General features: G+C 47.0%; 1 protein-coding gene across 1 annotated transcript in view; it reads right to left on the bottom strand.

Moving 5' to 3' along the window:
• The window catches only part of SKIC3 (SKI3 subunit of superkiller complex), a 63241-nt gene extending 42639 nt beyond the window's left edge, over positions 1-20602 (bottom strand). Inside the window, exons 1-10 of the mRNA XM_069881106.1 lie at positions 20500-20602; positions 18944-19041; positions 17354-17497; positions 15376-15467; positions 14635-14710; positions 12228-12368; positions 11270-11368; positions 11070-11178; positions 8175-8315; positions 5567-5668 (exon numbers count right to left, since the gene is read on the bottom strand). Coding sequence (XP_069737207.1) covers positions 5567-5668; positions 8175-8315; positions 11070-11178; positions 11270-11368; positions 12228-12368; positions 14635-14710; positions 15376-15467; positions 17354-17497; positions 18944-19033 — 994 coding nt within the window. The 5' untranslated portion in view covers positions 19034-19041; positions 20500-20602. The remainder of the gene's footprint in view (positions 1-5566; positions 5669-8174; positions 8316-11069; positions 11179-11269; positions 11369-12227; positions 12369-14634; positions 14711-15375; positions 15468-17353; positions 17498-18943; positions 19042-20499) is intronic.
• Between the last annotated feature and the right edge of the window lie 4967 nt (positions 20603-25569).

The following is a 25569-nucleotide window of genomic DNA, read 5'->3' as shown; positions in this document are numbered from 1 at the left end:
AACAATCACACCTTGGGGCTAAGTGTGATGTCCAAACACTGCTGGAACATTGTCAGGCTTCCATCAGGAGGAAGAACCTTCTCCTAATGCCCAGCCTAACCTCCTCTAGCATCTTCCTGCCATTCCCTCGGGTCCACAGAAAACAGCTCAGTGCCTGTTCCTCCTCCTTCCAGTGTGAGGAAGCTGCAGAGCAGAATGAGCTCTCCCCTCCGCATCCCCTTCTCCAGGCTGAACAGATCCAGGGACTCCAACCACTTCAACTCACACACTTCCCCTCTAAACACTTCCCCAACTCTGTGCCTTCCTCTGGATGCCTTCCAGCAGCTCTGGATCGTTTTTACCCTGTGGCCCCAGAACTGCTCTAGTGCTCAAGGTGGGGCCACCCCAGTGCGGAGCAGAGCAGGACAATCCCCTCCCTCGCTCAGCTGGCGATGCCGTGCTGGATGCACCCTGGATACAGTTGCCTGCTTGGCTGCCGGGGCACTGCTAGCTCAGAACAATTTTTGAGTGCTCTCCTCCACAATGAAGAAAAGATTCTGTGAAATTTCTACTTTTCAAGTGTAAAAGTTAAATGTATTTTAGAAGCGTCCTCTCAGACTTGCGGAGAGACTGATTGCTTTCCAGCTGCTGGCCTTACAAATGGAATGCTACATTTTCCCGGGTCTATGTTCTGAAGAAACAATGACCTTTCAACAAAAGGTTGTTCTACACTTCGGTGTTTAAAGAAAAAGACAGTACTGAGAGTAGGAATTTACTGCAAAGGTAACTGCACCTTCCCACGCAGTATTGATTACTTCTCCAGTACTCAACATCATCTCACCTCAGAGTACAATGGCACCTCTGCTGAGCTTCAGTGTTCTCCAAAGGTAAGAACTTCCTAAATAATTCAATAACTGTGTATTTTTTCACATATGATGATGTATTGAGTCAATACAGCCAGTATCCGCCTGAGAACAAAGCATTGCTTCCCCAGAATTTTCTCCTGCTTTCCACACATCCCTTGGACTCACAGATGCTTTCTGCATCAACAGCATCTTTGAGTGAGGCACAACAACTTAATTCACACCTCTCACTGAGCAACAAGTATTCTTTGTTCTGAGCCTCCCAGCTTTTAGCTTCATTTGATACCAAGGAGACCTTGCACAGGAAAACAAAGCACTTGATGTTTATTTATCTCCCACAACCTCTCAGATGTCAAAATCATCACTTCTCCAGGCTGGAAAAGGTCTTGAAATGCCATTTACTAGTTTTCACATGCTGCATTTTCCCTACATTTGATCACCCTTATTACTGGTCTATTAACTTCTAACACCATTATCTGTTTGAGAAGAGGTGGATAGGTGCCTGAGATGCCCACAGATTTAACCATACTGGAAAAGTTCTTAAAGCAAATGATGTTTGCACTCCATTTCACTAACCATTCCCTTCCCTGTAATTTGTATTCACAGAATCATGGAATGGTTTGGGTTGGAAGGAACCTCAAAGGCCACCCAGTTCCAACGCCCTGCCACGGCAGGGCCGCCTCCACTGGATCAGAGGCTCAAAGCCCCATCCAACCCGGCCTTGAACACCTCCAGGGATGGAGTAGCCTTCACTTCCCTAGGCAACCTGGGCCAGGGCCTCACTACCCTTATGATCAAGAACTACTTCCTAATGTTTAAATTTTTCCTCTTCCAATTTAAGCCATTCCACCTCATGCAATCACTGCGTGCCCTTGTAAAAGGTCTGTCCTCAGCCTTCCTGCAGACCGTTTCAGGACTGGAAGCTGCTCTAAGGTCCTTCCACGGCTTTCTCTTCTCCAGGCTGAACAACCCCAACTCTCTCAGCCTGGCCTCATAGCAGAGGAGCTCCAGCCCTCACATCATCTTCGTGGCTTCCTCTGCACCCATTCCAACAGTTCCATGTCCTTCTCGTGTTGGGTATTCCAGAACTGGACCCAGGACTCCAGGTGGGGTCTCAGCAAAGAGAAGCAGAGGAGCAGAATCCCCTCCCTCACCCTGCTGACTCCACTGCTCTGGATGCAGCCCAGGACACAGTTGGTTTTTGGGCTGCAAGTGCATGTTGCCAGTTCTTGTCTAGCTTCTCCTCTCCCAGCACCCCAAATCCTTCTCCTCAGGGCTGCTCTCAATCACATCACTCCCCCTGCCTGTATTTAAAGCACAAACTGCCCCAGCCCAGGTGTAGGACCTTGCACTTGGCCCTGTTGAACCTCATGAGGTTCACACAGCTCCATTTGTCCATGCCCTGCCCATCCCAGGAGGGGATGACATCCCCTCCTACCACTGTGACAAATGCCCCATTCAGCTTGGCGTGATAATATCTGACAAATACCTGACTTGCCTGAAGAGTGCAGAAGATCTTTCCGCCTTCTACTTCAACAAGGCTGTGTGATTTTGGATTTGTACTCATTATGTTATCACTTAGTTATTAGTTTCAGAGTTTTTCAGGCTGCTTTGAAAAGCAACAAACTTTTAAACCTTTATAACCAGACAAGTACTGATGAAAGTGTCAGGGACACCTCTCTCCAGCCCCAAAACAGACGTTATTACTATAATGTGCTCTAGCTTTTAATTAATTAAAGGTGACAAAACCCTCCCAATGCTACAACTTTACTCCTTAACCCACAGCTGTTCAGTTTTTTAATCTTGTAAGAGATCATATCACTGACCAACCAAAAATCAGAGCACATTATATCACATTTCCTTATTCATGCTCTTGCAAAGTCCTTCAAGGAGTTCTGAAAAGACAATTTTACTTTAAAAAAGCCATGCTGTCTAGCCCAGAATTATTTTTCTACGTAAATTCCCTGTTCTTTCAGTTTTAACTAATTTAACCTCTAAAAATATTGGACTTGGTTACAGTTTACCTGATTATTCCTAGAAGCCTTTTAAAAAATCAGGGTCACCCTGACTACATTCAGGCACTTGGGTGCCAAGACAGTTGAAACGAGCAGTTGCACAAACCACTCAGTGCTTCAGCAATTTCATCTTCATGTTCCTCGGTCAGTTCCTAGGTCCATATCTCATAGTTCCTTAATGCTCATTTCTTGTCTTGTTTCAAAGCAACTTCTATTAATGCTATAATCCCAGGCAAATTGTTAAATGAATCCCCTGAAAAGAGGGGTCATGGTGTAGAAAGTCACCCTGAGCTCTTCCTCATTGAACACAGATGGGAACAGAATAACCTCATTTTTATTCTGTCTACAATAAATCTCTTTTTACCTACTTTGCTCTGTTTTCACATTTCATCCACTCAAATTTATAGGGCTTTAGAACTCCCTCACAAGTACTTCAGATAACTGTTTGAAAAAGCCCTCTGATACTGAGTCCAACTGCACCTGTCCACTACTAAACCAGATCCCTGAGTTCCTCATCTACCTGGCTTTTAAACACCTCCAGGGATGGGGACTCCACCACCTCCCTGGGCAGCCTCTGCCAGGGCCCAAAAACCCTTTTGGTGAAAAAGTTCTTCCTGAAACCCAACCTAAACCTCTCCTGCTGCAACTTGAGACCATTTCCTCTTGCCCTATCACCTGTCTCTTGGGAGAAGAGATCAGCACCCACCTCACCACAACCACCTTTCAGAGAGCTGCAGTGAGCGATGAGATCTCCTCTCAACCTCCTTTTCTCCAGGTTAAACAGCTCTAGCACCCTCAGCAACATCTCATAACTCTTGTTCTCCAGCCCCTTCCCCGCTCCATTCCCACCTCTGAACATGCCTCAGCCATGCAATGTCCTCACTGGAGTAAGGAACCCAAAAATCCTGAACCCAGGATTTGAGGTGCGGCCTCACAAATGCTGAGTCCAGTGGCACAATCCCTTCCCTGCTCCTGCTGGCCATGCTGATTCTGATCCAAGGAAAAGTGCCATTGGCCTCCTTCATCACCTGGGCCACTGCTAGCTCACATTCAGCCGCTGTCAACCAACATACTCAGGTCCTTCTCCACAAGGCAGCTTTCCAGACACTCTTCATCAAGCCTAGAGCTGCATGTGGTTGTTGTGTCCCAAGTGTAGAACCTGGCACTTGGCCTGGCTGAACCTCACTCCACTGGTCTCAGGCCATGGAACCAGCCTGTCCAGCTCATCTGCAAAGCCTCCCTAGCCTCAAGCAGATCCACACACCCCTCCATGAATTTACTGAGAGAGCACTTGAACCCCTCATACAGATCATGGATAAAGATGCTCAACAGAACTGGGCCCAGCACTGAGCCCTGAGACACCACTTGTGACCAGCCTCCAGCTGGACTGAATTTCATACTTCCCCTTGGTTTTAATAATTTCCCACGACTGTTTAGCCAGGGCTGTACACTTTCACCTCAAGTCCTTCTTGAGAAGTTTCTCATTGCATTTGTTGATGTCCACTTTGGCTGCCTCTCCATCTGCAACCATTAGGCAATAGCTCTATTGCAACTTGACACGCATCGCGAGATCATAGCAACTTTCACCGCTTCCACTAGCATGGGTAAGATTCACACCCAGTGAGGTTTCTTAAGATGAAGCTGTGGTATGCAACATTTCTGTACTCTACATTAACTTGATTAAAATCTTACCTTTAAAGCCTAAATATGACGTTAAGCGAGCTAAAAATTTTGATATCTACCCTTGTGGTTCCAAGCAATTATCTGCTCTTTGGCAGAGCTGGTCAACCACTGGCAGAAGCAGCATGTCAGAACACACAAACTTTCTGAATATCAGCTATCGGGCAGCTTTCTGTTCTGATTAGTCAAGCATCTTCTCTTTCCCAGTGAGACCAAGCAGCACCAGGTACTTTTCAGGTGTCACAAACTAAGACAAGCAGGGGACATCAGTGCAAGCAGTGAGGCTGCAAAGAGCAAAGGACTACAAATGCTGTAACTCAAGCCTACCACAGAAGGTTGCCCAGAAAAGTGGTTCCTGCCCCATCGCTGGAGTCGTTCAAGGCCAGGTTGGATAGGGCTTGGAACCCCTGATCCAGCAGGAAGTGCCCCTAGTCATGGCAAGCGGTGGAACTGGATGGGCTTTGAGGTCCCTTCCAACCCAAACCATTCCATGATTATACAATTCTGTTGTCAAGTCCTCTATTTTCAAGTGTTCTCCATTTAGAATATTGAAGTTTCTTTCTTCTGTAAATGAACTTATGTCTTCTTACTGCTACAGAATCATCAACACTCTTCTTCCTTACACCATGCACTTCTTGCAGAGTTCTGTAATTGCTGCCTTGCAGCACGATATTCCTAAGGCAGCACTGAACCCTGATCCTCTGGTCTCTGTTGAACAGCTGACCTACGTGTGGGTGAAAACAAGATCTTAGAAAGACACATCTTCCTGTGAGGGTGGTGAGGCCCTGACCCAAGTTGCCCTGAGCAGTGGTGGCTGCAGTCCCCAGAGGTGTTCAAAGCCAGGTTGGATCAGGATTTGAGCCCCTGATCCAGTGGGAGGTGTCCCTGCCCATAGCAGCAGATGGAACTGGATGGGCTTTGAGGTCCCTTCCAAATGAAACAATTCCATATTCTACAATTCCACGGAAAGACTGAACCACAGAAAGCAGCATGCCCCAGCAGTCGCTCTTTCAATCAGCAGGCACTTACCTTGATCACAGGACTGGACAGCATCTCTGTGTTTGTGAATCTTCAGCTGCGACTCTGCCAAATAATACCATGCTGCTGGGCACTGGTCAGTCTTCTGCAAGCCTAATAAGAGAAGAGTTTAAGAAAGGCACTGAAAAAGGTTGCTTAGGACTGCATAACAACTGTGGCCTGCAGATGCTGTGTTGCCACTTAATGTCATTAAAAGGATGTCATCAGTTGGATAACAAGACCTGAATTTTATGAGAGTCTTACTCTAAACTGTTTTGGATAGGGAGTTCTTCATACAGTAAGGCAAAGAGTTAGAAGCACAGAATTAGTTTTCTTAATAGCACTTTATATACAGAAAAGAAAAATGGGAAAACGAGGGAATATATAACACTTGCTTCAGGTACACTTTTGCTTCAAAAGAAAACAGTCCTTCACTATGATCCTACATCAACACCAAGCAACATGTCGACAGTTTTTCATAGAAACCAGAAAGCCCTGTAGGGCTTTGAGCACAAAAAAACTGATGGTGAGAGTGTTTCACTGGAAGTTTCTGATAAACTTACCTTAATTAAAGATTCAGTATTCAAATTTATTTAAGCCTTCTGATACATATATATTTAAAACTAAATAATGCCTCGAAGCTTCAGTGCCTGCAATGAAAACACTTGGCCTCCTAGGAAAGACATTATTTCCAAGCTTTAAACATTTCTGCTGATATCAACGGCCTTGCCCTTCACACTCTCTGAGCATCACACATCAGGACGCCACGGAGATGATGCGACGGCTGGGGTACCTCCCATACTAGGACCGGCTGAGAGAGTTGGGGTTGCTCAGCCTGGCGAAGAGAAGGCTCCAGGGGACCTTAGAGTAGCTTCCAGTCCTGAAAGGGGCTCCAAAAAGATGAGAAGGGCTTTTTCCAAGGGCCTGGACCGAGAAGACAAGGAGGAGTGGCTTTGAATTGGAAGGGGGAAGATGTAGACTGGACATGAAGAAGAAATTCTTCATGTTGAGGGTGGGGATGATCTGACCCAGGTTGCACAGAGCAGTGGTGGATGCCCTATCCCTGGACGTGTTGAAAGCCAGGCTGGATGAGGCGTGGAGCCCCTGATCCAGTGGGAGGTGTCCCTGCCCATAGCAGGGGGGTGAACTGGATGGTTTTGAGGTCTCTTCCAACCAAAACCATTCCAGGATTTTATATTTCTACATAAAAGTAAAACCAAATTCATTTATTTGGGGGATGTATCTCTTGTCGAAACCAAGGTGCTTTGTTTTATTACCACTCCCAATGACCATTTAAGTCAGAATTTGCCTTCCATGGAAGACTTTTTCACCTTTTAAGCACATGAAACTTTTATTTCAGATTTTACAGAAGGCATTATTTCACTGTGGGTAAACTAATGAAGAATATTGTAGAATATTCCAAAATCCAATTTCAGATACAACCTTCGTCTAAACCTGGGTCAAAGCCTGCAGCCTGGTTGGCTCCTGATTGCTTAGATCACAAATGTTTATTTACCTAGCTTTCTCAATAAGCTGTTTTTCATTATCCAAGAACAGCACAGTGAGAGGGGACAGTCCTCATTTCCCACTAGATTTAGGATTAATTTTCAGCAAGCTTTGCCATTTTGACGCGAGTAACATAATTAGAGGTCTGTAAGCCACCTCTTCAGCAATTCTGGATACTGTAAAAATAAATCCTCTGACATTTCTCCTTAGAATCACAGACTCTAGAATCATTTGGTTGGAAAAGACCTTTGAGATCATTGAGTCCAACCCTCCCTGTCTATTTCTAAATCATCCCTGAGCACCTCATCTACCCACCTTTTAAACCCCTCCAGCGATGGACTTATACCCGTTCTATGAAAAAATTCTTTCACATGTCTAGTATGAACCCCCCCCGGCACAGTTTGAGGACATTTCCTCTCATCCTATTGCCTGTCATGTGGGAAAAGAGCCCAGCACTCACCTCACCACAACATACTTTCAGGGAGCTGCAGACAGTGATGAGGTCTCCCCTCAGGCTCCTTCTCTCCAGGCTAAACAGCCCCAGGTCCCCCAGCTACCTCTGATAATGCGTGTTCTCCAAAGTACCCAATCACAGAGTCATAGAATGGTTTGGGTTGGATGGGACCTTAAAGCTCATCCAGGTCTAACCTCCCCACCTCCCACTGGAGGAGGCTGTTATGCATTTATCCAATATAAACATTATGGAGGTCTTGAAATGGCCTGACTTTAAAGGGAAGACATTTTTGTTCAGGTATAGAAACATAGCAGCAAGACTGGAGAAGGTGCATTACATTTTACTCTACAAATTCTACATTCCTTCATTAATTGCTTTTACTGCTTCATCTGGGTTTTTCCCCAATAACACTGTGATCAAGAAGAAATTTAAAGCCAAGGACACTAACTACAAACCTGACTGTATGCAGCAATGACAAACTTCAGAGATGTTATACTTCAAGCTACATTTAAAACCCAATTCCCAGGCAGACAAAGTGAGTGTTCCAGATGGCCTTAGAACTACGAAAATGCTACACAAGTATAATATTCCCAAAATATCCATCAAAAACTAGCTGGTGTTCCAGTAACGGAGTACTTACACCTCGTATCACACGTTTACCTTCAGTAAGACTGTTCACAGCCTCCTTATATTTCTTTTCTTGGAGGCATTTGATACCGAATCCAATGATTCCTGGACCACTGCTTGCATCCATGTCTGAAAGCTTTGAAAAACAGTGCAGGGCCTCTTCTGACAAAGTACCTAGTTTCAGAAAGAGAAGTATTTTATGGAATTTTAGGTTTAAAAAAGTGCAACAGCATAGGTTATCTACACAAATATGACCCTTATCCTTTGATCTCGAAGCAATGAAGAGGTATTACATACTGATTACCCTCCACCACCAAATCTAAACCTAAAACCAAGTAATGACCTAAACACCCAAACCACCAAAGTAAATGTCAGACTGAAACCACTCTTGTTAAACTACTACAGGTATAGTTCCTTTATTAATAAAAACTAATTATTTCACATGCTTTTCAAGCAAGTCCAGCTGAATGCTCATGTCAAAATCTGTCTCAATCAAAGTAATCTCCCTCCAGCATAAGTCTTATGTACCTACAAATTTGCTCCAATGAGGTTGCTGAAACAGCCTTGCTGTGAAACCACACAATTTAACATCTTGGCTTAATTTTAACTGATTCCACTAACTTTTCAAACTTGTGTTTAGCTGTGATGATTGTAGAGTGGGGAGGCCCTGGCCCAGGTTTCCCAGAGCAGTGGTGGCTGCCCCATCCCTGGAGGTGTTCAAGGCCAGGCTGGATGGGACTTGGAGTCCCTGATCCACTGGGAGGTGTCCCTGCCCATGACAGAGCATGGAACTATATAGGTTTGAGGTCTCTTCCAATCCAAACCATTCCATGATTCTATGACTTGGCAGTCTTTGCTTACAGCAGCTCTTCAGAGTTGAAGTGACAATCTTTGAGATACAGTTTTCTTTAAAAAATAAAAATATACTCATTTGACATAAAGACTGTGTTTGATTTGCATTTGGTAAAGGTAATTAATAACACATCTGAGTTAGCAGCCCACGAGTTTGGGGTCTGAAGGACTATGTCAAAGCTGGAATGACTCAGATACAAACAAACAGCTTCACTAAATTCTAAAGATCATCCTCCCCACCCCAAGACCACTGTGGGATGGCAAGAAGTTGTTATATCATTGCTAAACAAGAACTGTTCCTCTTTTCCTTCAGAAATTGGTTTCTGCATGTTTCTCTGAACTGTAAACAATGCTCATGTGCAAACAAGAGCCTGGGCCTCATTTCTCTTTATCTATTCAAATCAAAGTGAAAAATTATTTTATGTTGCTACATTTTTCACCGAATCATCACAGACTCACAGAATGGTTTGGGTTTTAAGTTCCAAGGGACCTCAAAGCCCACCCAGTTCCATCCCCTGCCATAGGCAGGGACACCTCCCAGTGGATCAGGGGCTCCAAGCCCATCCAGCCTGGCCTTGAACACTTCCAGGGATGAGGGAGCCACCACTTCTCTGGGCAACCTGGGCCAGGGCCTCACCAACCTCATCATCAAGAATTTTTGACTAAGGTCTAATCTAAATCTTCGCTCTTCCAATTTAAAGCCATTCCCCTTCATCCTATCACTGCACCCCCTGACTGAGGGCCACTCCCCAGCTCTCCTGGAGCCCCTTTCAGTACTGAAAGCTGCTCTAAGGTCTCTTCTGAGCAACCGCAACTCTCTCAACCTGACACCATATCACCAGGCATACTGGTGAAGAAAGTCTCACTAAAGTTTAGTTTTTTTCCATTCCTTTTCCTAACTCAAACGAGTAAATACATCTGGAGAGGTTGATTCCCAGTAAGGCATTCTTTCTTTGAGACCTTGTAGACTACAACAGTTGGACTTGAAGTATTTTGCCAATTTACAGTCACCATTCAGCTAGGAAACAGCAAATCGCAACTTCATAGCACCATAAGCTTGGAAAAGACCTTTGAGATCAAGTCCAACCATACCTATCCATTGCTAAAACAGATCCCCAAGCCCTTCATCTCCCCACCTTTTAAACCTGTCCAGGGATGGGGACTCTACCATCTCCCTGAGCAGCCTCTGTCAGGGCCCTCTCTGTGAAGAAATTTTTCCTAATGTCCAATCTGAACCTGCCCTGATTCAGTTTGAGGCCATGCCCTCTTGCCCTGTCATCTGCCACTTGGAAGAGCAACATCCACCTCTCTACAACCTCCTTTCAGGCAGCCACAGACAGCAATGAGGTCTCCCCTCAACCTTCTCTTCTCCAGGCTAAACAACACCAGGTCCCTCAGCTGCTCATCGTACAAGCTTGTACTCCAGCCCCTTTCGTGGCTCCATTTCCTTCTCTGGACATGCTCTAAGCCCCTCAATGGCCTACTTGGAGCGAGGGGCTCAAAACTGAACCCAGGATTTGAGGTGCAGCCTCATCACAATCCCTCCTCTGCTCCTGCTTGCCAAGATCCAAGCCAAGATCCAAGCTTTCTGATCCAAGCCAAGATGCCGTTGGCCTTCTTGGCCACCTGGGTCACTGCTGGCTCATGTTCAGGTGCTGTGGACCAACATACCCAGGTCCTTCTCCTCCAGGCAGCTTTCCAGCCACTCTTCCGCAGGCTTGGAACTGCACGGGGTTGTTGTGTCCCAAGTACAGGACCTGGCACTTGGCCTTGTTAAACCTCATCCACTGGTCTCAGCCCATGGATCGAGCCTGTCCAGGTCCCTCTGCAGAACCTCCCTCTCCTCTAGCAGATCAACACTTCCTCTCAGTTCAGTGCTGTTTGCAAACTTGGTAAGGCTGCACTCAATCCCTTTCCAACAGCTTTCATTTCCAGACAGGCAGAAATAAAACATAAAAGTAAACAGTGCATCTATATCAGGTCACAAAGGGTAAAAACTTGTAAAAAGATTGTCACAAAACTAACTATGAAAGAAATAAATTACGCCCTAAAAGTGTGTTAATCGATCCTACTCACCTGACTGAACAAAGTGCAAGGAAAGCACTTCTAAAGGATAACTCACAGTTGGATACAAAGCCATCATATCATTACAGGCCTTTTCCAGCCTGGCCGTTTCATAAGGAAACTTGAAAAGAAAAGAATAACAGTTACTTGTGTGAATTATCCCACATGGAATATTACATCTACTCTCTGAAGACAGATTAACTGAGCCTTACCTTTGACAAGCACTGAATGAAGTCCTTGTAAAGATTTTGGTGGTCTTCACTGGGAATGGTGTCAGCAGAGCCTAGTGTGTTCTCAAATGCAACCAAAAGCTGAAATAAGGAATAATTAGGAGTGCAACAAACAATGACTCCAGGAAAACGTTATCTTCAAAGAACAGACTACTTCAGCCAGAAGAGACATACGAGGACCATCCAGTCCATTTGCCTGATCACTTCAGGACTGATCAGAAGTTCAAGCATCATCTTAAGAATCAAAAGTTTAAGCGTGTTATCAAGTGCACTGTCCAAGTATCTCCTAAACCCCGATAGGTGTGAGTCATCAAACCCCTCCCCAGGAAGCCTCTCTCAGGGTTTGGCAACCCTCTCGGTATGGAATTGCTCCCTCATGCCCAGTCTGAACCTTCCATGACGCAGCTTCAAACCGCTCCCACATATCCTGTTGCTGGAGCCCAGGAAGAAGAGCTCAGCACTTCTCTCACTACATCTTCCCCTCAGGACCAATACAGTCATAGACCTGGAGCGCCTTTCAGTACTGGAAGCTGCTCTAAGGTCTCCCCACAGCCTTCTCTTCTCCAGGCTGAACAACCCCAACTCTCTCAGCCTGGACTCATAGCAGAGGGGCTCTTGCCCTTGGGTCATCTCCGTGGCCTCCTCTGGACCCATTCCAACAGTTATGTGTCTTCCTGTGCTGAGAACTCCAGAACTGGACCCAGGGCTCCAGGTGGGGTCTCACCAGAGTGGAGCAAAGGAGCAGAATCCCCTTCCTCACCCTGCTGGTCTCACTGCTTTGGACGCAGTTCAGGACACGATTGGTTTCTGGGCTGCAAGGGAACACTGCCGACTCATGTGGACCCACATGATTTGCTTTGGCTTTCAAGGCTCCATTTGAAGCCTGGCTGCACTGTGCACAAATAACGTATCTAGACGAGTAGACATTGAGAAACATTACCAACTGCTCTGTCTTGTTATCCTGGTCCTGTGTGTTGTCCTTGAGCAATTTGATCATCTTCTTCCAAAGCTGGTGAAGCTCTGACTTTTCCGCAGCATCCTCTTGTTTCTTTTGAATGAGTTTCTGACATGTTTCAGCCGCCTGCCAAGAGGAAACAAACAAACATGATTAAAGAGATGGAGGTCTGATATGAGCTTTCAATTACCATCACACTAGGGTAGAAAATAGAGTAATGTTTGAAGTAACGAGCCGAATTTACCAGCTTTCTCATTAGAGCAATAACAAGTCCCAAAGCACCGCATGGGACCTCTCTGCCTTCCAAAGGCACAGTAAGGAAAGGGAGGCAACATCAAGAGTCTGAATTCTCACTGTGGTTTCTGGAGGATATCAACAATACAAATAGACCTGAACAGTCCTCCCACACACTGAAGGAAAACAGGACCTCTGGTTGGATCTTCAACGCTATAAACAGAACCCAAAGAACAGCAATATGTGTTGTGATTCCAGGGTGGAAAAATCAAAAGAAAACAGGACCTTGAAGTCTGGCTTGTGTTTTTCTGCTGCATAGAGTGCAAATCTGCCTTCATAGGTTAAACTACTGACATTGCGTTTGGTTTCAGACACTGATATAGGAAGAAGCTTTGGAGCGAATTTAATGTTTCTATTGATGATATCAACAGCAAGATCGAGTGCACCCACAGCAAGTTTGCAGATGGCACCAAGCTGAGTGGGGCAGTTGTGACACCAGAAGGATGGGATGTCATCCAGACGGACCAGGAAAGGCTGGAGAAGTGGGGCTGTGTGAACCTCATGAAGTTCAAGAAGGCCAAGGGCAAGGTCCTATACCTGGTTTGGGGCTGTTTCAATACAGGATGGAGGACTATGTAATTGACAGCAGCCCTGAGGAGAAGGATTTGGGGTGCACAGGTATAAGAAACTCAGCATAAACCAGCAATTTGCACTCAGCCCAGAAATGTCCTAGGCTGCATCCAAAGCAGTGGGACCAGCAGGGAGATGGAGGTGATTCTGCCCCTCTGCTCCACCCTAGTGAGACCCTATCTGGAGCCCTGTGTCCAGTTCTAGGATCCCCAACATCAGAAAGAGATGGAACTGTTGGAACAGATCCAGAGAAGACCACGGAGATGATGCGATGGCTGAAGCACCTCTGCTATGAGGCCAGGCTGAGATTTTTGGTGGTGTTCAGCCTGAAGAAGAGAAGGCTCTGGGAACACCTTAGAACAGTTTCCAGTCCCGAGAGGGGCTCCAGGAAAGCTGAGGAGGGGCTCTTGATCAGAGAGTGCAGGGATAAAATGAGGGGAATGGTTTTAAGCTGGAAGAGGGGAGATTGAGATAAGATCTTAGGGGCAGATATTTCCTTGTGAGGGCGGGGAGGCCCTGGCCCAGGTTACCTAGAGCAGTGGTGGCTGCCTCATCCCTGGATGTGTTCAAGGCCAGGTTGCATGGGGCTTGGAGCCCCTGATCCACTGGGACATGTCACGGCTTATGGCAGAGGGTGGAACGATATCAGCTTTGAGATTCCTTCCTCTCTAAAGCTTTCTGATTTTATGATGCAAATCAATGATCTTCAACCTGATGCTAAGTGATATACATGCAATTTTTCATTTTTCATTGTTGAAGGAAAGAGGAGAAGATGACACAGAGTAATACTATGCAACTCCTCATAGGAAAGCAATCTTTTTAAAGGGTAAGGGATGAATGAACAGCTCAATTGCCAGAATATGTGTCCTGTAACGTTACTATAAAGACTACAGGCCATGCCACTGCTGAACCTTTCAGGCATTAACAGCTCCACTTCACAGTCAGCTGACAAGAGCCAGCAGGGTTTGCAAGGACCATGATGACAGCGACCTTGGCAATGCAAGGTGGTCTGAAGCCTGGGTTGCTCTGGAGCAGCTCTGTATGTCCTTATTGTTGAGCATGGAATGCAGAACATAAGCCACAGGCAATCAAGTTCAGGTTGTGTACAGATTCCGCCTCGCCCTCTGGCATGTAGTACTGGAACAGTCTGGGAAAGGATCCCCATGGAAGGGCTGAACAAACACCATGGACCAGTCAAGTGAGGCAAAGGAACCCTGACTCACACGCAGCATGGAAATGAGCATTTAGGACCACCCCGACTTCCAGAAATAAAACAGAAGAACGATGTCGCATCCTTTCAGCCTGCACATTAACATCCTCTGGCAAGTTCTGTCAGTTTAGTGGATTGCATCCAAGTCTGTTATGCAGCAGAAAGGAATGCAGTTAAAATCAGTTCTTCCTGGTAGTGGTCCACAAGGAGACCTTGAGTGGTCAGTGGCCCAAAAAATTGAAGATTCTTTGATGAAAAGTAGTTAGTTCTGATCAAACGAAAGCCACTTTTTAGAAGAAAGTAAAGTACTCAACCTACCTCTAAATATTTATTTTCTTGCTGATACAGCTCCACAAGCTTGTTACACACATCGCACCACTTCTGCTTGTCACCACTAGAAAGAAGAAAATCCCACATAAAGTTTTCCATAAAATACTATATTGTTTTTCAAACTTTAAGAAATAATTTCTAGTAGGTTCAGTTGCCAAACAAATATTTAGATTAAATACCTCAGATTGGCCTAAAAGTTTTACTCACTGCTATTGTAACTGGGTAAAAAAATTACTTTAAGTGATTTTTTTAGTAGACAAATTACTTTACTGGATAAAAATTACTCTATTGGTACTTTTCTTCTTGAACATTTTTCAGATTAAAGTGAACAAATCAAACACTCCAGCCGGCCACAGTGACAGCTGAATGTCAGAATTGTCCAGAACTACACCTACAGGAACTGCATGACATGTATTCTGTGACCTTAAAGCAAAGAAAAATAAGCATAATTACCAATGTAGGCAATGAACTACTTGCTTCAAGACACTGAGTTTAGACAGAGGACATAGAATGACATCAGATTTCTACAAACTAATAACCTCAAGCACAACTATTGTAGGAGCTTTTGCCACTTCAGCATCAAGAAATGTTATATAAGCACAGAAAACCTCAGTAACAAGTGTATGCGACAAGACTAATAAACCCCCAAACTTGCAGACTGTCCTGTGTGGCAGCAATGGCATTCACTGAGCGAGAAATCTTGGACTAATTAAGATATTCCATATTTACCTTTCATAGAGCTCCAAGAGCTTTTGGTAAACATCCGCCAAGTCTGCTTTGACATCTGCTTGGTCAGATTTCTCATACAAGTTTGCTAATCCCTTAAAGAAAAGGATAAAAAATAAGTAAGACATTGTGTCAATAGCTGTGTGTTATGAGAGCATTGTGAGATCTGCCTACAAAAAGGCAATGGAATAATGTTGCCTTCACCAGGGTCAAGTGCTGATGGAGTCATCTCTGAGCAGAATCTACGCTGATATTTCTGCACAGCCTTCTGAATCCACTTATTTTCAATGACAAGCTTCCCTCACTCACTTCCTTAACTAACAACAAAAACTACATGAAAGTTGTATATATGTCATTATCTGGCCTGTGTAACTGACAACAGGCAAAGCACACCGAGTCATAGGATAAAATATCTATATCCAAGAACTCCACTGATAAACCAGCATATGATATAGGGGAGAAGTTAGAAAAACTTAGAGAAGGTCTTAGCTCACTGACATTCGCACTGTTTGCTAGTAAAGGCCTTGAAGACCCTGGATGTTTATAAGGAAGGAGCTCATTCACAGACATTCACTGATAAGGGAAAGCTGGAATGTGAGCAACAGCAGAAAGTCTGCTGCATCTTGCTCTGTAGTTCTGGAGCTTAACTAGGATGAGAATGCGCCTGCACACAGATTGAACTCAAGGACGATTCAAGAGGAAGATGAAGGTTTCTTCATCCCTGAGAACTGTGACCATGACGATTGTGCAAGCACAGGACTGGAAAGATCCTTCTAGAACTAATTATAATACGAAGCGGGGAAGGTCATGAATATGTAGTAGGCACTTATGAATAAGCATGTCTTTACACTATAACTACCTGCTTGTTAGACCATACGGTGTGCGAGTTAGGAGGATTACCCCCTCACACCCACCAGCGAATAAACACATCCCTACATTATAATCCTTAATTGAGCTACAGAGTTTGATTCCACAAAACACCACTGAGCTGCAGAGAAACAGAAAGCCAGATTCTGACTGCAAAACAAGTGAGGAAATATCCATATAACTCTGAAATCAGGTATCAATGTTACACTTCTAAGAGCTGTTTATATTGAAAATGCTGAGAAAAATGCCTCAGAAAAATGCCAATCCTTGGTATCTGAAAGACAGATCTAAGATGCAGCCTGACACTTCACACGCTTCCAAGCAACACAGCTGTGTTGTAACTGTGCATTGTTCCAGGTGTCATGCACACCCCACCCAGCACACAGCTATTGTAGATATACACCGACCTTTCTAGGTAACTCCAACAAAATACGTTACAATCCACTTGTTGCTGGGAGCTGGAATAATATCTTCCTAGATAAAACACCTTCCCTCCTATCGGAAAAACACTGTCAATTCTTTTCTTGAGCTACAAACATGGAAATGGATCGATGGATCGATGGGCTGAGTCCAGCAGGGTGAGATTCAACAAGGACAAACGCCGGGTCCTACACCTGGGAACCAACAACCCCCGGCAGCTTGGGGGAGAGCAGCTGGAAAGGTGCTTGGAGGAGAAGGACCAGGGGGTGTTGGTCGACAGCAGCTGAACATAACCCACCAGTGGCCCTAGAGGGGTTTAAAAGCCAGGTAGATGAGGATCTGGTTTAGTAGTGGACAGGTTCAGTTGCACTTGATCTCAAAGGTCTTTTCCAACCAAGCAATTCTATTGTTCTATGATTCACTGTGCCTGTTTCAATTCACGTTCTCCCTTGCACATTTCACTGCTGTCCTATCTACACCAGAAACACAAACTAAAACATACTGAAACAAGAGTTAGACTTGCTACACACACATAGCCACCCATGGTTTCAATTGGGAACACACAAACCTCAGCTGCTTTGAAGGTTCCGCAGAACCAAGGGTCTCAAGAAAAATTCAACCCTGCTTTGTTCCATATTTAACTCCATAGAGACACTTTTCAGAGATGGAAAAGTGGATTTGGACACTCACGTACCTGCCACGCCAGTAACTGGTTTGGTTCAAGGTCAACTGCCTTCTTGTAAGCCCCTTTGGCCTGGTCTGGCTGCTCCAACTCAGCAGCTGCCAGGCCAATGAACACCCACGCATTGTAGTTATTTTTTTCTTGCTTCAAAACTGCCTAGAAACACACAAAGTGAAATGGATGAAAGAAGTGCATCTTACAGACCGACATATTGAGTTTTATCACTACAGCTTAGAGAATTATTTCATAAGGTAATACTAGAAGTTAACTTATTTTTAGGAAAAGGCTAAGATTAATAACTTCATGTTTTTAGGCCACAGAAGGCTTCTAGTCTGAAATCTGCTGGTAGTCATGTCGGTAGCTCAGCAATTAAAGCTCTCCTGTCAAGGTCTGCATTAGAAATGGATCTTACCACTCGCATTCTAGACTTTAAATTCTCATTTCCACATATCATAGAATCTTTTGGTTGGAAAAGACCTTTGTGATCATCGAGTCCAACTGTATCTGTCCGCTACTAAACCAGACCCCTGAGCACCTCAACCACTCGTCTGTTAAACCTCTTCAGGGAAAGGGGACTCCACCACCTCTCTGGGCAGCCTCTGCCAGCGCCTGAGAACACTTTGGGTGAAGAAGTTTTTCCTGATGTCCAATCTGAAGCTGCCCTGGCACAGCTTAAGGCCCTTCCCTCTTGTCCGATTACCTGTCACTTGGGAGACCAACACTCACCTCACCACAACTTCCTTTCAAGCAGTTGTAAACAGTGATGAGGTCTTCCCTCAGTCTCCTTTTCTCCAAGCTGAACAACCCCAGGTCTCTCAGCAGGATGTAAGCGAATCCAAAAGAGAAGGGGAATAAAGGCTTATAGGTGGGCAACTGACCTGTGGCCAATGGCACCGTGGCTTATACCAGAAACAGCGCTGCCAGCAGGAGCAGGGAAGGCATTGTGTCACTGGATTCAGTGGTGGTGAAGCTGCACCTTAAATCCTTGGTTGAGTGTTGGTTCCCTCACTACAATGACACTGACGGGCCTGAGCACATCCAGAGAAGGGGAAAGGCGCTGGTGAAGGGGTTGGAGAACAAGGGTTATGAAAGATGGCTGAGGGAGCACGGGTTGTTTAGTGTGGAGAAAAAGGAGGCTTAGGGGAGACCTTGTCACTGTCTACGACTGCCTGAAAGGAGTTGTGTGCTGGTTTCTTCTCCCAAGTGACAGGTGATATGACAACAGGAAATGGCCTCAAGTTGCACCAGGGCAGCTTCAGATTGAACATCACAAAAAACTTCTTCACAGAAAGGGTTCTCAGGTGCTAGCAGAGGCTGCCCAGGGTGGTGGTGTAGTCCTAATCCCTGGAAGAGTTTAACAGACAGTCAGATGAGGTGCTCAGGGATATGTTTCAGTAGTGCACAGGTATGGTTGCACTCAATGATGTCCAAGGTCTTTTCCAACCTAGGGATTCTACGAATGATCAGTAAATCTGAAAATCAACCTCAACTGTTCCACCAACAAGGAACTTCACACTCTGGATTCCTGTGCAGCGGTCAGAGTACAGGAACAGCAAAGAAAAGGTCCAAAAAGTATTATCTTCCAAGCAAAAAATGAATTACCTTGCAATGTTTTAAGGCTTCTTTATATTCTTTATTCCGTATTGCGTCCCTGGCGCTCTTCAGGGCTGCCTTCACTTCCTTGTTCGACATTGTGGCTGCTAAGGGAAAAGCACATGAAATCAGTTCACACAAAATGAGACACTGAACTCAAGATATTGTTCATATCCCACCGGAATCACATAGAGGGCATTTTAAACATGGAAACACAGTGCGATGTGCCATAGTGCATATGGCAATAAAAGCTGCTGAAACAAGGGGATTAGAGGAAATGCCCTCAAGTTGGGGAGGTTTGATTGGATATTGGGAAAAATGTCTTTTCTGACACAGAGTGGTGAAGCCCTGGCAGAGGCCACCCAGTGTAGTAGTGGAGTCCTCGTCCCTGGAGGTGTTAAAAAAATGTGTAGACATGGCACTTTAGGACATGGCTTGGTCAGCACCGGTGGGGATGGGCTGATGGATGGAATGGATGAGCTTGAAGGGCTTTTCCGACCTCAATGATTCCATGATTCCAATATGGCTAAAATTAGACTTAGCACCCATGCAGGATTAAGCCCACATTCCACGCACCTAAATGATCCAAAGCAGTTGTCCCAGCACAAAGTTTTGGTTAAGGTTAGAGATAAACTGAAACAGGAGTAGAGGTGCCATGTGACAGTCACCACAGCTGGGTTCTAAGAATGACACCTTGTGCATAGAGTTCCTTTTAAAAGAGGAACCACCAGGCAGCAAACTGCTTCAGAGCCATACAACACTGGACAAGTGTCCAAGGAGCTCCAAAGAATCTAAATTTCTTTTGTGCCACCTACAGCAGGGCAATGGCCAGGTGGACACTCATATGCAGGGGTGGTCCACAACACTCCTCTCTCTCACACACACAGGAGATCTGACCTCCAACACCAGTTTTAGAGCCAAAAAGAAGAGGCAATCGAAGACATACCAAAGAGGAGTTGATTCTTTCAAGTCTGGTAACCTCACACTGTTCTGAGGTACATGGTAAATGTTTGGTGAGGCCCTGGCCCAGGCTGCCCAGGGAAGTGGTAGCTGCCCCATTCCTGGAGGTGTTCCAAGCCCAAACTGGATGGAGTTTGGAGCCCTTGGTCCAATGGAAGTGTTCCTACCCATGGCAGAGGATGGAAATGGAGAGGCTCTGAGGTCCCTTCCAACCCAAACCATTCTGTGATTCTATTTTGCTTCAAATGAACAATGAAAAAGCCACAAAACTGCCTAAATGGGATGAAGCAGAGAAACGACACTGAAAGTGGGTCCAGCTGCAGAGCACAAAAACTTTATCTCAGATGAAGATCAACACATGCAGAGACGCTGAAGGTCCTAGTGAGGAATTAGTAATGGAAGGAAGAGGGCAGATTTTAGGGGCTAAAGAAATAGAAACATGGAGTCATGGAATGTTTTGAGTTGGAAGGGACCTCAAAGCACATCCACTTCCAACCCCCTGCATGGGCAGAGACACCTCCCACTGGACCAGGGGGTCAAAGCCCCATCCAACCTGGGAATATAACTCCAGGGAATATAACTATAAAGCAACATCCCAAACATACATTGCCGAAGAGGTCCTGGGCCAGATTTACTTCTCCAGAGGGCACAGATGCTCCACCATCACCAACTCGTCCCAGGAACTGTCTTACTGAGCTCCATCTTTACCTGCAAGGGATCAGAGAAATATCAGCACAAACCAGACATCACGGAGCCAGTGAGGGGCAACCAGAGTGGGGCAAGGTGCCAGGACAGGATGAGGGGTAAGCAAGTGTGGGGCAACCAGGGCGGGGCAAATGGCAACCAGGGTGGGCTGAGGGGCAATCAAAGTGCAGTGAGGGGCAATTAGGGTGGGACAAGTGGCAGGCAGGGCCGGGGGAGGGGCAACCGGGGGGGGGGGGGGAGGGGGGCAACTGGAGGAGGGAGAGGGACAACAGGGAATCATCAAGGGCCAAACAGAGAGGGGCAACTGGGGCGCAGCAAAGGACAACCTGGGGGTGGGCAACAGGAGTGGGGAGAGAGGCAACCAAGGCGTGCCAAGGGGCAACCAGAGCAGAGAAAGGGGCAACGAGAGGGGGGGAGGGGGCAAGCGGCAACCGAGGCGGGGCAAGGGGCAACCGGGGTGGGAACAGGGGCAACAGGAGAACAGGAAGGGGCGAGTAGAGAGGGACATGCAGACCCGTCGTTTCCTGCCCACACACCTCGCTCCTCTCACCCCCGGCTTCACGTCCCGGGGCCGGGGCCGCCGCCGCCCGCGCACGCGCCGCGCGAGCCGCTCCCCCCCGCGGCCGCCATGTTTCGAATGGCGCATCATGGGTATTGTAGTTCTTCCCGTCAAAGCGCGCGGCGGCGCGAGGCATGCTGGGAATTATAGTCCGGTGTCACTGATGCCTCGAACGAGCTGAGCGGGGAGGGAGGCACAGGGACCACTAAGTCCGGCTTCTCTGCCTCCAATACAAATCCAGTGTCTATCAGAAAAAGTGGAATATTTATTTAAGCTAAATCAGAACCATAGAATAGTTAGGGTTGGAAGGGACCTTAAAGATCATCCAGTCCCAGCCCCACTGCCGTGGGCAGGGACACCTCCCACAGAATCAGGCTGCCCAAGGCCCCATCCAGCCTGGCTTCGAACACTTCCAGGGATGGGGCAGCCACAGCTTCCCTGGGCAGCCTGGGACAGTGCCTCACCGCTCTCATGTTGGAGAAATTCTTCCTTAAGTCTAGTCTAAATCTGCCCCTCTGCAGTTTATAACCATTGACCCTCGTCCTATCACTACAAGACTTTGTAAAAAGTCCCTCCTCAGCCTTCTTGTAGCCCCTTTCAGGTCGCTCTAAGGTCTCTTTGGAACCTTCTCCAGACTGAACAAGCCCAACTCTCTCAAACTGTCCTCCAGCCCTTGGATTATCTTTGTAGCCTCCTCTGGACCCATTCCAACAGCTCCATCTCCTTCTTATGTTGAGGATTCCAGAACTGGACACAATACTCCACATGGAGTCTCACAAGAGAGGAATAAAGGGGCAGAATCACTTCCTTTGACCTGCTGGCCACGCTTCTTCTGATGCAGCCCAGGATACGGTTGGCCTTCTGGGCTGTGAATACAGACACACGGTTCATGTTAAGCTTCTCATCAAGCAGCACCCCCAAGTCCTTCTCCACAGGGCAGCTCTCAATCACATCATCTCCTGTCCCTTACTGAAATAGGGGATTGAAACAGCCCCAACCCAGGGGTAGGACCTTGCACTTGGCCTTGTTGAACCTCACAAGGTTCTCACAGCCCCACTTCTCCAGCCTGTGCAGGTCCCTCTGGATGACATCCTGTCTTTCTGGTGTGGCAACTACACCACTCAGCTTGGTGTCATCTGCAAACTTGCTGAGGGTGCACTCAATCTTGCTGTCAGTATCATTGATGAAGATATTACACAGCACCGATCCCAGTACGGACCCCTGAGGGACACCACTTGTCACGGATCTCCATCTGGAGAGTTAAGTTCATTCAAGCAAATCTGTTACATCAAAGCGTTAAGAAAAGAATTTTGCCCAATAAAGACCAGGGACAGACATGCAAAACTTTGTTCCTTTGTTAGGTCTGCAGTTAAAGATTAAATCACAGAATGATGCTTTCTCTGTATAACACATGGTAATACCAGTGCAATCTGATGTGGCACAAACCATGAAGAGTTTGAACAGGAAGACTAAAGAGTCTGAAGAAACAGAAAACAATGGAAGGAATAGGGTATAGATAAGGAAAGTCTGTATAAGGAAAGGGGGTGACTGGAGAAATATCGTGGGAGATGTGAACAGAGGCTGGACACTCGCACCTCGAATCCTGGATTCAGTTTTGAGCTCTTCAATCCAAGATGGACATTGACGTCCTGGAGTGTATCCAGAGAAAACAATGGAGCTGGGGAAGGGGCTGGGTGAACAAGGGTTATAAGAAGCAGCCAAGGGACCAGGTATTGTAAACTTAGTTATTAAACCTTCAGATCCCGCATCCAGGTCATTTATTAAGACATTGTAGAGCACCAACCCTAATACGGATCTCTACGGAACCTCACAAGTACCTGGTTGACACGCTAATGTAACCCCTTTCACTATGACTCCTTGAGCTTGACCAATCAGCCAATTGCTCCCCCGTTGCGTTGTGTGTTTATCCATCTGTGTGCTAGGCAGTTTAGGAGGATGAGTTTGCCAACAACACCAAGCTGAATGGTGCAGTTGTCACACCAGAAGGATGGACATCATCCAGACGGACAGAACGCCACTCAGAGGCACAGGACAGCCTCAAGAAGTGGGGCTGTGTGAACGTCCAAGATGTTCAACAAGGCCAAAAGCAAGGTCCTACACCTGACTCAGGGCAATGTTAAGCAAAACACAGGCTGGGTGAATTATGGATTGAAATCAGCCTTGACGAGAAGGACTTGGGTTGCTGCAGGAGGATAAGCTTGGCAGGAGCCGGCAACGTGTGCTCACAGCCCAGAACCCAATCATGTCCTGGGCTGCATCCACAGCAGTGAGACCACCATGGTGAGGGAGGGGATTCTGCCCCTCTGCTCCACTCTCCTGAGAGCCCACCTGTATCTGTCCTGGAATCCTCAACATAAGAAGGACATAGAACTTTTGGAGCAGGTACAGAGGAGGTCTACAAAGATGATGCAAGGGCTGGAGCCCCTCTGCTATGAGAACAGGCAGGGAGAGTTGGGGTTGTGCACCCTGAAAGAGAAAAGGCTCTGTGGAGACCTTAGAGCAGCTTCCAGTAAAGGCAGAGGCTCCAAGAAAGCTGGGGAGAGAATTTTTCCAAGGGTCATAAGTGTTAGAACAAGGAGGAACGGTTTTATGTTGGGGAGGGAAATATTTAGATTGGAAATTAGGAAAAAAAACCTTCCCAATGAGGGTGGGGAGGCCCTGGCCCAGGTTGCCCAGTAGTGGCTGCCCCATCCCTGGAGGTGTTCAAGGGCAGGTATGATGGGATTTGGAGCTCCTGATCCAATGGGAGGTGTCCCTGCTCATGGCAGGGAGTGGAACTAGATGGAGGTTGAGGTCCTTTCCAACACAAACCACTCTGTGATTTTATGAACCCCCCTGGTGACACTCCTTCACTAAGGAGATACCAGACAGAGAGATCTCCTCAATCTCAGCCCTTCTCGACCAAAGCCCTTGTGCGATTCCATAAGCTCCGCGCAGGGCACGCTGGGAGTTGTAGTTCCGCCGCGGGGAACGCTGGGAATTGTAGTCCCTCCGGGGCACATGCTGCTTCCCGAGGCCCGCGCGGAGCATGCCGGGAGTTTACGCCTGACAGGCAGAACTCTGTTACCTGTGGTCTGCGTGAGGCACTCTGGGAGTTGAAGTTCCGCGGCCTGACGAGAGCCACCATCCCCTGCTATAGTTGGCGTGGCTGCTGCTGCTCTCCGGCAGAAAAAGGAGAACCCAGTCACCTTCTCTGCGATCTTGGTCCCTTCTCATCCCAACCATTTCTACGTTTTTCTGCACTGCGGCGCAGTTCACGCTGGGAGTTGTAGTTTGTTAAGGGATAGCCGTGCTCCCTACAGCCAACGCGGTGCATGCTGGGAGTTGTAGTCGCGCGGGGCAGTGTGGGAGCCATAGTTCCACTAGGAAGAGCGGTGTTAACCGCGTCCTTCGCGGTGCATCCCGGGAGTTGCAGTCACGCCTGCAGCGCCTGAGCGACTTCACACGACAGGGGAAATTCAGCTGGACTGGAGGCTGGGGGATGTTGTGCCCATCTACAAGAAGGGTCACAGGGAGGATCCAGGGAACTACAGGCCTGTCAGTCTGACCTCAGTGCCAGGGAAAGTCAGGGGACAGGTGATCTTGAGTGCTATCATGAAGCACATGCAACGGAACGGGGTGATCCGGCCCAGTCAACACGGGTTCACAAAAGGCAGGTCTTGCCAAACTAACCTGATCGCCTTCTATGACAAAGTGACTCAACTACTGGATGAGGGAAAGGCTGTGGATTTAGTCTTCTTGGTCTTCAGTAAAGCCTTTGACACAGTTTCTCACAGCATTCTGCTTGAGAAACTGTCAGCCTCTGGCCTGGAGAGGCACACACTCTCCTGGGTGGAAAACTGGTTGGATGGCCGGGCCCAGAGAGTGGTGGGAAATGGTGTGAAATCCATCTGGAGGCCAGTGACAAGTGGGGTTCCCCAGGGCTCAGTGCTGGGTCCAGCCCTGTTCAATGTCTTTATCAATGATCTGGATGAAGGCATCGAGTGCACCCTTAGCAAGTTATCGGATGACACTAAGCTGGGTGGAAGTGTCGATCTGCTGGAGGGTAGGGAGGCTCCAAAGGGATCTGAACAGGCTGGACCGCTGGGCAGAGTCCAATGGGATGAGGCCTGGAGGAGAAGGACCTGGGGGTGTTGGTTGACAACGACTGAACATGAGCCAGCAGTGGCCCAGGTGGCCAAGAAGGCCAATGGCATCTTGGCTTGGATCAGAAACGGCGTGACCAGCAGGTCCAGGGAGGTTATTTTCCCTCTGTACTTGGCACTGGTGAGACCGCATCTCGAATCCTGTGTTCAGTTCTGGGCCCCTCACCACAAGAAGGATGTTGAGGCTCTGGAGCGAGTCCAGAGAAGAGCAACAAAGCTGGTGAAGGGGCTGGAGAACAGGCCTT

Source organism: Phaenicophaeus curvirostris, chromosome Z (assembly GCF_032191515.1).
Source record: "Phaenicophaeus curvirostris isolate KB17595 chromosome Z, BPBGC_Pcur_1.0, whole genome shotgun sequence".
Taxonomy (NCBI): Eukaryota; Metazoa; Chordata; class Aves; order Cuculiformes; family Cuculidae; genus Phaenicophaeus; species Phaenicophaeus curvirostris.
The sequence above is the reverse complement of the archived record's forward strand: the minus strand, read 5'-3'. Positions and strand labels throughout refer to the sequence as shown.